The 14,218-nt window shown below is 40.7% G+C and overlaps 1 protein-coding gene across 2 annotated transcripts in view; it reads left to right on the forward strand.

The window, feature by feature from the left end:
• fchsd2 (FCH and double SH3 domains 2) overlaps positions 1-12,789 on the forward strand; it is an 80,328-nt gene extending 67,539 nt beyond the window's left edge. For both annotated transcript variants that reach the window (XM_086261413.1, XM_086261414.1), the window contains 7 exons: positions 3,476-3,610; positions 6,815-6,898; positions 7,021-7,198; positions 8,384-8,604; positions 9,113-9,305; positions 9,408-9,502; positions 10,649-12,789. In XM_086261413.1, the coding sequence (XP_086117539.1) occupies positions 3,476-3,610; positions 6,815-6,898; positions 7,021-7,198; positions 8,384-8,604; positions 9,113-9,305; positions 9,408-9,502; positions 10,649-10,741 (999 nt within the window). In that variant the 3' untranslated portion in view covers positions 10,742-12,789. The remainder of the gene's footprint in view (positions 1-3,475; positions 3,611-6,814; positions 6,899-7,020; positions 7,199-8,383; positions 8,605-9,112; positions 9,306-9,407; positions 9,503-10,648) is intronic.
• The last annotated feature ends 1,429 nt before the right edge of the window (positions 12,790-14,218 follow it).

A 14,218-nucleotide genomic window follows, 5' to 3' on the forward strand; every position in this document is an offset into this window, starting at 1 on the left:
GTGTGATGCCATCATGTCAATATGGACCCAAATCTCTGATTAATTCAACAAGGTGCTGGAATCACCTTGTTGAATGTATGCAATGAAGAATTAAAGCAGTTATAAAGGCAAAAGGGGTCAAAGCCACAAGAAAGATGTGCTTAATAGTGTCCAGTGAGTGTATGTCTCAAAATATTTTATACTAAAAACAGTCAGGAGGGTTAAAATTTTGAACAATATTTATCTTCTTTTGATGGCATTTTAAAACTTCTCTTGTCCTATTTACAAGATTTGTCTGTTGTAGGCGTTTGCTGAAAACTCAGTGTGGTTTAGATGTCATTAAAAGAACAGACCAGGAGGCACATTGAGTATTCAGGCATATGACAGCAGTTCATCTGACATAGATTTTATTTGGAGAGCCTGGGGAGACTGACAGCAGCAAAGAAAGCTGGGACATTGTTATTAACAGGGTGCAAGAAAAAGAGACAGTATGAGAAGGGAAGGAAAAGTCAGAAGTGACCGATAACAAAGAAAGAACAAAGGATTGATGTAGTGCGAGTAATAATCTGCACAGGACGTGACAGAAACACAATGAAAGTAGGGAGCAGGCTCTCTCCTCGGCCGTTTCTTCATCCCACTCAGGTTTATTAATCTGAATGAAATACTGCAAGCCTTAAAAACCTCAGGCCTCTCAGACAGCAACTGCCTTCATTACAATAACACTTTTGCAGTTATTACCTCCAGGAACAGTAAAATCTTGCACTGGCCTGTCTCCGCTGTATTGGTACATATACTGAGATGTATATTTTGTGGTACTTTATAGGGTTATTACTGGAATACATACTGGCCTTTACTTCAGGGATTAAAAGGAACTGGTCTCTGGGCTAAGCAGCGTATTCTTAAATCAACAAAGAGGATAAGCTTAATGTGAACCAACAAACAAGCAGCCACTAAAGAAATGTGGCCCTGACTGAAGCCTCCACGCCGTAGGTTCTACATGGCTGTGCTTGAAATCACCTTCTCTTTACAATGAAATTACCCTTGTCCAGGTAGTAGTGGTAAATGATGTGTTACATCAGGGGTTTATTATTTAACATGGACACTTATCAATTACTAACAGACCGCAGCAGTGTTTATTTTATGTGGTTCAGACATGTCAGTAACTATTGAAAGGATCACAGGACTGTGTCCTGATGTTTAGGTGAAACACACTCACACTCAGTTTATCTTATCCTGTAACACGTTTTCCTAAAAACGAAGTCATCTTCACGGCAGCACATCACTTAGGATGGCGTGGTTTTTAGGGAACTGTATCCAAACTGCTGAATGGATTGCCATGAATGTTGGTGTGCACATTTATGTGCCCCTCAAGATTCATTTTAACAAAACTGATGTTCCTCAGATCTCACTTTTTCATGCGTTAGCAGGACAAAACAACAAAAATTAAGGCCAGTCCTGTCAGTTTAACTATTACTGTGTTTTTACCAAGCTAATTATAGTCAGTACTTATTCATATGGTAAATGCTACTGTTATTCTATTTATTTTAGAAATCATGGCTGAACAATATACAGCATCACGGCAAATGTAATGTTTTTATTATGCAGGTAACAGTTTTAAAGAAGCACAAACGTAAGTCCATGTTTATATTTCTTCTAGGTAAAAAGTATGCTCACAATCAGGAAAACAAAAAAAGGAGGAAGAGAGGTCTATACATTATTTTTTAACACAAGCAATTTTTTGATTCATCATCATCTCCCTGAGGTCAGCTCAGGTCAGCAGGTCAACAGGAAAAATGACCAAAAACACCTCAAAATTGCAGCAGCCATGCATCCTCAGATCCAGGAAAAAAAATGTAGGAGTGACATTATCTAAAATACTTAGCAGCCATTTCCTGAAATTAATTGGATGACAATTTTCCAGTACAGATTAATATCAGAGCATTAGATCCAGTCTCTTTGTACAGCAAAAATAAATGACGTGTGTACAAATGTGTTTAGGCTCTTGATACAAAATACAAGACTTTAAAGACCAAATTACACTTGATACAAATTCAATACAAGAGCTTTAACCTCCTAGGACTTGGCGTCCACATATGTGGACATCACAAAATTTTGGTTATTTAGACCAAAATACTCAATTTTGCTCTACAAGGGCCTGATATCCACTTACGAGGACATTATACTGCTACTGTTCTATTGAAATGTTAAACGAATATCCTCATATGTGGCTCTCATTTTTCTTAGAAACAAAAATCAGGTAAAAAAAAATCTGGTAATTCTTTGTTTTTACATTCATCGGGTCCCAATCAGTCCAAATATCAAAAAGAAATTAAAAATGCATGCTGTGGAAGAGTTCGGGTCTTAGGCGGTTAAAAATAAAACATATTAAAAGCCTTTGGTAACGTGTTACCAAGTGGGTAAAAACAGAAAGCCTTCCTCCTAAAGCAAATAGTGTTAATGACACACCCATGTCAAGGTGCAAAAACATACCACAGTGTGTGTTTTTCCAACATAGGCTAGCCAACATGGGCAATTCCCTATTTTCTTACCCATTCCTTCAGATAGTTTTGATAACAGTGTCTTTTTTATTACAGAATCATATGTCAAACTCTGGAGATTAACTAAAGTACTAAAGACATACATGTTTTGTTGTGCACCGTTATAGAGTTTACTGTGTCAACAGAAATCTGATGACTAAACACAATGAACTGAGAACACACACACACACACACACACACACACACACACACACACACACACACACACACACACACACACACACACACACACACGCTATTTTCTCTCCCCATCTATTGTTACTGGTCAGGTCAGCCTTCTGTCTGTGATAGATCTTTCTACCAGCTGTATCACATGACTTCCCTGTAAGCCAGTGAAATTCACATGGAACAAACGAGGGAGTGGCTGGCTCATTTGAAACATTAGTCCTGGTACACCTGTGTCAAAAAAGCTACATTACACACACTGAGCAGGATAGAGAAACTCAGACAGGAAGGAGCGATAGAAAGGTAAGGAACTATCTGTACAGATGGAAAAATACTACAGGTGGCGAATAGACAAGACATAGTCTCGCAGCTGGTTATCGGACGCATAGTAGAAAGTGAGAAGAGAAGCTGGGATCATAACACAGCTGGGGAGCTGCAAGGTTAGTTTGAAGCAGTAGAAATAAACAGATAACAGTATACCTAACTAGGCATCACTTGGACAGCAGGAGTTGTGAGCACTTTGACTTTTTTTAACTGGTTTACATTAATAATTTAGCTAAACATCAAAGAAAATATAAATATACTGAGCATTTTACCATCTGGTATCATGTAAAATATGTTAAATGTTTTGCATTTAAACAGCTGTTGTTGTGTTTTTGCTCTTGAATATAGGCGTGTGTTTTAATCATTAACTTTAAAGGTGAGTGGAGCTTTTCTTGTTTGTCCTTGTACTTATCAGAGGTTTTCATTGTGGATCTGTTTGTGTGTTAAAGGGCACAGTGGACCTGGAGCGTGAAGAGGGTGAAGAGTGTGAGGAGAATATGGAGGTTTTTGACGACAGCAGCTCCAGCCCTTCGGGGACCCTCCGCAACTACCCGCTAACCTGCAAAGTCCTGTATTCATACAAGGTGTGAAGCAGCATGCACACAGTTACAGGGTGACACACACCTGCATGCACACAGCATCAAATATCTGCCTACTAGAAAGGAAACACCTGCAGCACACAGTATTATTGTTGACATATGTATGCCATTTAAATACCTCATTAACTAATCATTAATAGAGAAGTGTTTGGTTATATGGAGGACATCTTAGGTCAACTGAACTCCTCCTCCTGCTGTTTAGATGTCCTGCCAACAAGTTTTTTCAAAAAGGTCTCAAAGACTTTAGAGTCAGACCTGTTACAGATCGTCAACTTTTCCTTAATGTCAGGTGTGTTTCCGGAACCACTAAAAACTGCTGTAATAAAACCTATACTGAAAAAGGACAATCTTGACAAGACACAAATGAACAACTACAGGCCGATTTCAAATCTCCCATTTTTAAGTAAGATCATTGAAAAAGCAGTTTCTCAACAGCTCAATTACTTCTTAAAACAGAATAACTGCTACGATGCCTTCCAGTTAGGTTTTAGACAGAACCACAGCACTGAAACTGCTCTGACCAAAGTGTTTAATGACATATGTCTGAATACAGACAGTGGAAAAATGTCAGTCTTAGTTTTACTGGATCTCAGTGCAGCATTTGATACAGTTGACCACAACATATTACTCAAACGACTGGAGAACTGGGCAGGTCTTTCAGGAACTGTACTAAACTGGTTCAAAACATACTTAGAAAACAGGAAATACTTTGTATCAATAGGTAACTTCACATCTGAGCAGACAAGCATCACATGTGGAGTTCCCCAAGGTTCCATCTTGGGACCCCCTCTGTTTAACATTTACATGCTCCCACTGGCACAGATTATAAAGAACAACAAAATAAACTATCACAGCTATGCAGATGACACACAAATATATATCACAATGTCACCAGGAGCCTGAGGCCCTGTACAGGCTCTTGGTAAATGCATTGAGGAAATTAATGACTAGTTGTGCCACAATTTTCTCCAGCTAAACAAAAACAAAACTGAAGTAATAGTCTTTGGCGCCAAAGAAAAACGATTACAGGTCACCAGAGAACTTCAATCTCTACACCTAAAAACCACAAACCAGGCGAGAAATTTGGGTGTAGTGATGGATGCAGACCTAAACTTAGAAAAACACATTAAGACAATAACAAAGTCAGCTTACTATCACCTCAAGAATATATCAAGGATAAAAGATCTGATGTCCCAACAGGACCTGGAAAAACTAGTCCATGCATTCATCTTTAGTAGGCTTGATTACTGTAACAGCATCTTTACAGGTCTACCTAAAAAATCAGTCAGACAACTACAGCTCATTCAGAACTCTGCTGCTCGAGTCCTCACTAAGACCAAAAAAGTGGACCACATCAGTCCAGCTCTGAGGTCTTTACACTGCCTGCCTGTCCGTCAGAGGATAGACTTTAAAGTTCTGATGCTGATGCTGGTCTGGGATGATCAGGAAGAGGAGTACAGAAGTCTGGTGAGGAACTTTGTCGCATGGAGTCACACAAACCACCTGCAACTCAACACCTCAAAGACTAAGGAACTGGTTGTGGACTTCGGGAGGTCCAGAGAAGGTCCACTGCCGGTTCAGATAGAGGGGGAGGAGGTGGAGGTGGTCAACAAGTACAAGTACCTCGGGCTGTGGGACAATAAACTGGACTGGTCATGCAACACAGAGCACCTGTATAAAAAAGCCCAAAGCCGACTGTACTTCCTCAGGAGGCTGAGGTCTTTTAACATCTGCAGGAAGCTCCTGAGGATGCTTTACCAGTCGGTGGTTGCTGGAGTACTTTTCTATGCTGTGGTGTGCTGGGGGAGCAGCACAGCAAAGAAGGACTCATCCAGGCTGGAGAAACTGATCAGGAGGGCTAGCTCTGTGGTCGGCATGAAGCTGGACACTCTGGTGACAGTGGCAGAGAAAAGGACATTAAAGAAACTGCTGGACATTATGAACAATGCCAGGCATCCTCTGCACACGGCCATAAACAATCAGAAGAGTCTGTTCAGTGACAGGTTGCTTCTCCCCAAGACAAGAACTAACAGACTTAAAAACTCCTTTGTCCCACACGCCATCAGACTGTTTAACTCCTCTCTGGAGGGGAGAGGGAGGGGAAACAGGAGGACAAAGGAGGGGGGAACAACTAAGCTGTAGTGCCTCTTCACCTCACTGTACAATACCTTGTGCAATACTTTTTGTAAATAGTCAACAGTGCAATAGACTCAATACTTGAAATGTGCAATTCACTTGTATTTTTATTTTTTATTCCTATTTATTCTATTTATCCCCTTTGTATATTTTATTTATATTTGTCTCTGTATTTATATGTGTGTGTGTGTGTGTGTGTGTGTGTGTGTGTGTGTGTGTGTGTGTGTGTGTGTGTATATATATATATATAACAATTCTGTAACTGTAACTTCGGTCGTTGCTGTGCTTTTTTTGGAAGTCGAATTTCCCAGAGGAACCCACCCGAGGGATTAATAAAGTTCTATCTTATCTTATCTTATCTTATCTTATCTTATCTTATCTTATCTTATCTTATCTTATCTCTTATAAAGCTCTGAATGGTTTAGGACCAAAATACATCAGTGACCTCCTGACCCAGTATGAACCTTCCAGATCCCTCAGGTCATCTGGATCCGGTCTTTTATCAGTTCCCAGAGTCAGAACCAGACACGGAGAAGCTGCATTCAGCTTTTATGCTCCTTATATCTGGAACAAACTCCCAGAAAGCCTCAGATCAGCTGAAACACTCGGTTTATTTAAATCCAGGTTGAAGACTCACCTGTTCTCAGCTGCATTTGAATAAAACACCAAATCCACACTTTTAAGCTTAAATTTCAAAACTAACATTTTAACTACTGATTTTATCTATTTCTGATTTTATCTGTTTTGATTTTATATACTGTTTTGTTTGTTTGTCTGTTAATTAGTTAGTTTGTTTGTTTGCTTGTTTTAATCAATTTTAAATCATACTTTTTATTTGTTTTTGTTTCTAATGTCTCTGTAAAGCACTTTGAATCACCTTGTTGTTGGATTGTGCTATACAAATAAACTTGCCTTGCCTTGCCTATAAGGTCTGGCTACTCCCTTTTTCTGTCCTTTCACATCTGCTGACCTTTCCTCCTTTCATACTCTCCTACTCTCCTTCCCACTTTCTCTGTTTTTCTTTCTTTAACTCCCGCTGTGTCTCTTCCTCAGGCCTCCCAACCAGATGAGTTAACTATCGATGAACAGGAGATGTTGGAGGTCATTGAGGACGGAGACATGGAGGACTGGGTTAAGGTACCCGATCGCAGTCAAGTGCTGTAGATGTGTATCGCATTTTTTTTGCCAGTTGAATAATTTGTACTGACATGATTTTTGGGGCTTCTTTTGTTGTTGTTGTTTATTTGTTTGTTTCTCAGGCACGCAATAAGGCAGGTCAGGTGGGCTATGTCCCAGAGAAATACCTGCAGTTCCCGACCTCCAACAGTCTGCTGAGCATGCTCCAGTCTCTGGCTACGCTCGATGCTCGGTCACACACTTCGTCTAACTCAACAGAGCCAGAGCTGCACTCGGGCTGCATAAACGGAGACACAAATAGTAAGTAACCCTGTAAGCACAGTTGCTGTGAAGGATTAATTAAACTTCATGGCAGTAGTTAAAGGAAAGAGGTTAATTCTAGTTGTACCCGTGTAAATGAGTTTTCACCCATAATGAGGTTATTGTGGGCCACTAACTGAGGCATTTTTCTCTTTACTGCTTCTGTAGAGTACACTGAGTACACTAAGCAGGGTATTATTGGAAAGGGGAAATGTAGGGGTTGCCCACTGAACCTTGCTGGGATGCTCTAAATAAACACCCTTGACCCTAATCATTTCAGTTCATTTACAATACTCTACAAGGGTCTTGAGCAATGCTTCATTTCTTTATATTTTGCATCCAAGGAGATCATTTTTAAAGTGGTCTTGAGCAATAGTTATTCAGGCTTTCCAGAGGTTTTTCAAAGACCAAATATTGTATTTCCATGTATGTTTGCACTTTTAATAAATCACAGTACTGCATGTCAATGAACTAGAACCAGTGCCTTCTGTAAAAATCCTGTCTCATATTCAAAGAGAACAAAAAGAGAACAAGAGCGGAGCATTAACCTGACTGTTACCTGTTAACTTTTGCTGTTTTATTTCTGCAGCCCTGTGGGTTGTATTCACAAGTTCATTTAAAAGTAAATTAAACTGGTAGACATAAAGTTTGAGCTGAAATTCAAGACAGCCTTAAAAAAGGAGCTGGAGTTACTTGTACAGGCCGTACCTATCTGGTCATCAATGCAAACGATGCATAACTTAATTATTTCATACAGCCAGAAACCTGCATTAATCGAGCTTTATTGGTCAAGCACCATTTCACTGACAACAAAAACAAGGAGAGGAAACTGGGTGGTTGTAACTTTTGCTCTATAAAACTCTTTATTTTATGTTATTTTTTAGTCTTTGCATGCTTCTTTACCTGCCTTATTTAAAACCTTATCTTCTCCTACTGTGCTCTTACTCTTCATCCGTTTTTCTTTTTATTACTTTGTATCTGCTGTGCCTGAATAGTTAGACCAGGCTCATGAGCAAATCCACTGCTGTTTGTATATCTTCTGCTCTCCAGCGGTGTATACCATTTTCTTAATAACAGTAAGGGCCCTGCAGACAAGAAACTGCATTTCCCTGAGAATAATTGTTCCGACGGTATACTTATAATTGTTTTTTCTCCCTCTCTCTCTATTGTCCTTTCTCTCTGCAGTGGTGTACGTGCGTGCACTTTATGATTACGAGGGTCAGGCGGATGAGGAACTCTCCTTTTCCGAGGGAGCTGTGATCCGCTTGTTGAGCCGTGACACTCAGACAGATGACGGCTTCTGGGAGGGGGAGCTGAACGGGCGGGTGGGCGTTTTCCCCTCCGTGTTGGTAGAAGATCTTACAGAGAATGGAGAGACCAGCGCGGGAGGGGCAGGTGACACACAGGTACAGTAACACCTGTACACACATGAATTAATCTCACAGATAACATACAAGTCATCTTAGGTAACAGGACTTACTCTAGACCTGAATGAGACATTTGGTCTTATCAGTGTTTTCTCAGGGGAGAAATACCAAAGACTGTGTGTAGTCGACTGTGCCAGTTTATACCCCTATCCCTTCCTCCTTTCCTGCTTGTTGTCCATTTGATCTATCAGCAAGTCAGAGTTCAAAAACAGTGCATTAGAACTGCCGTGTTTGTGCAGCATTCTGATAAAAAACCTGCACTGCAATCACAGAAAAGAGGTCTTATCTGTGCCACTGAGTGCTGCCCTATTAGAGGCTCAGCAGCAGGAAGGATATGGCCTCTCCCTTCCTATAAGCCTGTAGACATAACACGCAACCCAACATCTTTTAAGTGCTATGCAGGGAATGTTGGTTAAAAAAAGTATCCTGGTCAAGTTTTGTGTTGTAGCCCACTTTGTCTTTTCTTTATTTCCACCACTCTCTGTAGATCTCTCCTTCTTTGAAACTGCCATCTTCTCTGCCACCTCTTCCGCTGTATGACCAGCCTCCCATCAGCCCCTTCACCAGCCCCGAGACTTCCACCCCACCTCCTCTGCCACGTTCCCCTTCCGCTGCTCTTAATGGGGAGCACAAGCTTCCTCTGCCTGCCTCGTCACACAAAGGACCGCTGTCAGCTCACAGTAAGACAACCAATACAACAACAACCATGTTTAACGAAAAGTGAGATTTCTGAGGAAGGTAATCGGGGCTTTTAATTTGAAATTTTGTCTCGCTCACTCTAGATCAAAGCTCTGGCAGGAGTCCAGTATCTCCAGGATTTGCTAAGACTCAGCCGCCAAGATTCACTCCTGAAGGAGGCCCGGGCAAACTACGACCTGTTAGTATCAGTGTTACTCAAGAAGTGTTTTTTTGTGCACAATGTGTGTGTGTGAGTGTTTGTGTGTTCGAGCTGTCTTTTTATTTCCTCCCATCTCTGGAAAGCACAGAGGGAATGCATCCAAATTTGCAAATGGATTAGATTTTAGTGGTCAAAGATCTTTCTGGGTTTTTTATGGCTTTTCCCAGCAACAAAGACCTCTTCATCCTCATTCATACTACGCCACAGTAATTTAGCCATAGATAAACAAAAGACCATGCTGTTTCACTCTATATGAAAACATTCATTCAGAGGGTAGGGTGCACAGCATTTCTTTATCACAGACAAAAAATGACATGTACGGCTGTAAACTGCACTTCCTTTTCTTTCAACAGACATCTTGAAAGGAGATGTCTTGAAAGATCTCTTTCAAGACATCTCCTGGATTAAAAGTGTAGTTGAACTTCTTTACACTGGTAGAAACGGGAGTTTCACTGGTCCGGCCCACATCCCCACCCTGCTGCTTAGCCTTTGCAAGTGGCTGACATCATTGCTAGCATTTACACTTGTGATGTTGTGCCTGTGTTACTTTGTAATTTTGCCACTGAAACACTAGTCGGCGGTGAGGTTTCTCTCTTCAACTCAATTCATTGTCTTCTTCTCGATTAAAAAAAGGCATCAGAAAAAGAAGAGAAGCAAGAAATAAACGTTCACTGCGGGCCGCATCAGCGTGACATGTAGTTAGATTACAGTGTATGTCACGGCACAGGATTTCACAGGGACTTAAAGAAACTAATGAAGAAAATAATCAGCAGATGAATGTATGACATATAAGTAACCGTCAATTTTTCGAAGATGGTTTGGCACGCTGTGCTCTGATGACATGTGAAGGATACTTAAGTGTTCGTTAAACTGTGTGACCTACAGATCCCAACAATAGGTTGAAAACACAGTTTTTTTTGTTAGAGTCTAAAAGCAGACAATTCCCTACTTTTCCTGTTCGTTGATAACACATTTGTGTCTCGCAGCAGGAAGTGAACATTTAACTGTTTGTCAAATTAAGAAAAGTAGGTCGCCCCTATTATCACCTTGACTTCAGTTTTTCTCACTTTGGCTTCTTTCTTTTCCTTACTCTTGTATTTAATGTGTTTTCTTTCTCCGCTGCAGGTGCGAGCCGCTCCTCCTCCACCCAAGCAGCACCCCCGCCGACAGCAGGAGAAGAGCGACAAGACGGAGGAGGTGGAGATCACGCTGGTGTGACAGACAAACAAACTGACAGCCGGTTATAGGCGCACAAACAGAAATGAAAACAGATGAAAGGCAGATGTATCCTACAGACTTGGGAACTGAAGTGAAGTTAAATAAAGTGATGTGAAGTAAACTGAACTGAACCACGCTGACCCCTCCCCCCGCCCCAATCTCCTGAACTCCTGGCAGCTCCGTATCTTCTCCCTTTGAGCTGAGGAGGAGGAGAGCAGAGAGAGGGGACAAAGGCAGACTATCCGATGTAATAATCTCCGTATTAGCTTCCTAATGAAGTGCAGCAGTAGCCCACACACCCCCGATCCCTTCACCCTACCCCGTCCTTTCATTCTTGCCTTAAAACCTCACCTCATTGGGCAGCAAATCACACCACGGTGAAGCAGAGGAAGAATGTCAGGAGAGGAGGAGGATGGGAAAAAGCTATTTGTGACAGATGACGGATTTGGCAAGTTTTCTGTTGTCAAGCTTTCCATAAGACCATTCATCTTTCTGCAGAAGCAGATCAGAGTCAATATTTAGATTTTTTCTCTTCCCAATAAATAATCATGAAGCACGAGAAAAGTTTTGAAGCCCCAAGAACTGACAAAATGTAGTAAAAGGTTATCAGACAAACCAAACATATAATTCAATACACTATAACTATAAAATTAGGGTGGGATGGAGGCAGATGATTGATTGTGGTGACCCCTAAAGGCAGAAGCTGACTTAAATGGCAGCCCACATGAACAGCTGATAACTTAGTATGGATCTTGTTGGCAGATATCATACTGGATGCAATATTTACGTTGCTTTAGCCTCTTTACAGTTATCACACATCTGCAAGCCGCTTTGCAACCCAGCTCATGCTTTTCATGCTGTGTGTGTGATTTAATCAATGGTCAGTGTTGCTTGCAGCGTCATGTACAGGTGTTGCTTCGGCCCAAAGAAGAGAGCCCAATCTAATTCAGTGCAGATGGAAATAAACAATCTGCTTTTTGCTACTGTATTCCCGGGGGCATTAGTTTTGCTTTTGTTTTTGTTTTTAAAAAAGTCTGATTCTTATCTGATACCTTTTCCTTACCTTTTGTGAGTGTTGTGGGCCCATCCAAAGAAAGCTGGCTGAAATGTAAGTAAAAACATGCCAAGTCTGTCACGTTTTTGGAGAGCAGTGGAGAACGAAGTGAACGACCAGAGAAATTGAGCGGTGTGCGTGGACGCAGTGTCCCTCTCCTTAGGCCTTCCCTCGTCATATATAGTCATTATCATCATACGTATTTAATGTGTAATAGTACAGTACATTACTGTCGTCATAGGAATGTTATGCTCAGCATTTCATATAGACTAACTCAGCTGAATGGAATACCATGTCTGATATGTAGTGGAAGTTTTATCTTCATCTTATACTGAAGGGGCATTGTAAATACAGCAGGAAGGAGAGCTCAAAGGAGGGAGAGGATGAAAGAAAACGAGAGATAAAGGAGGCTGGATCCTTCCCTCTGCTCTTAGCATCGCCTCTCTTCCCGTCCCTCCTTTACGTCTCTCCCTCTTTCCTCTAAAGACGATTCTGTCCATTGGCAGTCAGTGTGAATCAGTGACTATCATATACATACATACACACATGCAGATACATTATACGACAGATACATTCTCTCATTCTGTGCGCCGTATGTCTGTATCACTGATTGGTTCAGAGATGCGCTGCTGGTGCTTTTAAAGGCACTCAAATTGTTGGTATTCACTATGTGGCAACAAAGAAAAGTTTTATTTCAGATGATGTAGACACAGGAAAGTATTTGTGGCCGGGACTTCTTATTAGCACAGAACTGTATAGTTTTCATCCCTCTCATGCCTAATTTGTTCACTGTTCAGTTCAACTAAGACGCACGTTTACTTGACGCTCATTTGCAGGTATAATTTTTCTCTCGCCAAGCAAAGCCACCACATCTTGTGTCCTAATGCTAGAAACAGAAAACAGAAAGAGGTGTGTAAAGAAAAAAAATCGAACTAAATGGACAGAACTAGCAAATGACATTCAAATGGAGCTAAGTACAAATCTTTTGTGTGTGGTTTTTTTTTACTCAAAGTAAATAAATGCCCCCATTTCCCTTTACATGGCCATAAAGCCTTTGAAACTCCTTGCCTGAAGGGCAGCGTAGCACTTTTATTAATTTCTACCTTACTTGGAAAGTAGCAGTACCCTCATATAGCATCGGCACGGGTGGCAAAGACTCTGATGAATCCTTGTTGTTAAAATGATTCAGAGTTGTTCTTTTTAAGCTGATCCTATGGACTTTTTTTGTTTCAGTGTGACTGATGCTTAAAAAACAAAACAAACACAAATAAAGATCTCCACTCTCCCAGCTCTTCCAAAGAGGTGGAGAGACGACTGTGGACAGTGAAATTCGCTGTTCTCCTTTATTTATAAGAACAAAACAAACAAAAATTACAGAAAGCGATGCGTTTGAATGAATCATTTCTTTTTTTGGTCTCGAAATAGGCCTGGGTGTTTATGAGTGTGATTGTTTATAAGAGAGAGAGGAGGAATTTTAATCTAATCTGTGTTTGACTCTGAAGATATGTCCCAGTTCCTCACTGCAAATGAACAAGTTTGGAGAGCGTTTGCACGGAATAAATTGCAAAGTAGAGTATTGTCCAAATTGTCAGCAGGAGATAAAACTGAACATTCAGGCAGTAATCCTCTTTCTTTGTCTCAGATAACATCCCTACTGCAAAACAAAAACAAAAGAAGAACTGTGAATATTAAATTTAAAACTCTTAGCATTACTATGTAGTGTTGCACTGGAGCACATCTTCAGGTCTCCTGTAAGAAAAGTCTTAATCTGGAAGCAAATCGATTGTTTTCCCCGGTGGAGGTGATTTCTAAAAGGAGAAGTAAGAAGTGAAACCACAACATTTTGTGTAGCATTCATCCTAGCAAACTTAAGCATGCTGGAATTAGTTGCATTTTTAGATACGACCCTCTGCTCTTCTGCTGTTGTACGGACTAGCATTGACTTGTGACAGTGTGGTCAAGGCAACTTGGAACAGCAGCCTGTCCTTGATCTCTCTGAGATCTGATTTTTACTGGTTTTCGAACTTGTTTTGAAGTTTATGGTTTTTCAGCATCCGCAGACATTCCCGTTATACTTACTCAGTCAGTCTGTCATATATAAAATTGACATTTCATTGCCAGTTGCCACTTTGAAGACGGATCGTTTCCCATCTTTAACAGTCTCTTTGGTCCGCGACAGTGTTTAATTATTTGGTATGGTTTTTATGTTTTAAATGACACTTTATTTTTCCTTATGTGGATTCAGAGTAGCACAGCTGCCGTTATTATTAACGATGTGGTGGAACAACTGGCCTCTCTCTTTAATAGACTGTTGCCATGGTGACAATATTGAGAACAGGTGCAAAAGTCTTTCTGCATATTATTATTGGATGTACAAAAAACGACAACAAAAAAACAAAGTTTGTATTTATTGTGTACAAATG

The sequence above is a fragment of the Aulonocara sp. 'chitande type north' Nkhata Bay genome, linkage group LG14 (assembly GCF_057382095.1).
Source record: "Aulonocara sp. 'chitande type north' Nkhata Bay isolate Kocher_YH1m ecotype deep benthic linkage group LG14, A_spYH_male_GT1.1, whole genome shotgun sequence".
Taxonomy (NCBI): domain Eukaryota; kingdom Metazoa; phylum Chordata; class Actinopteri; order Cichliformes; family Cichlidae; genus Aulonocara; species Aulonocara sp. 'chitande type north' Nkhata Bay.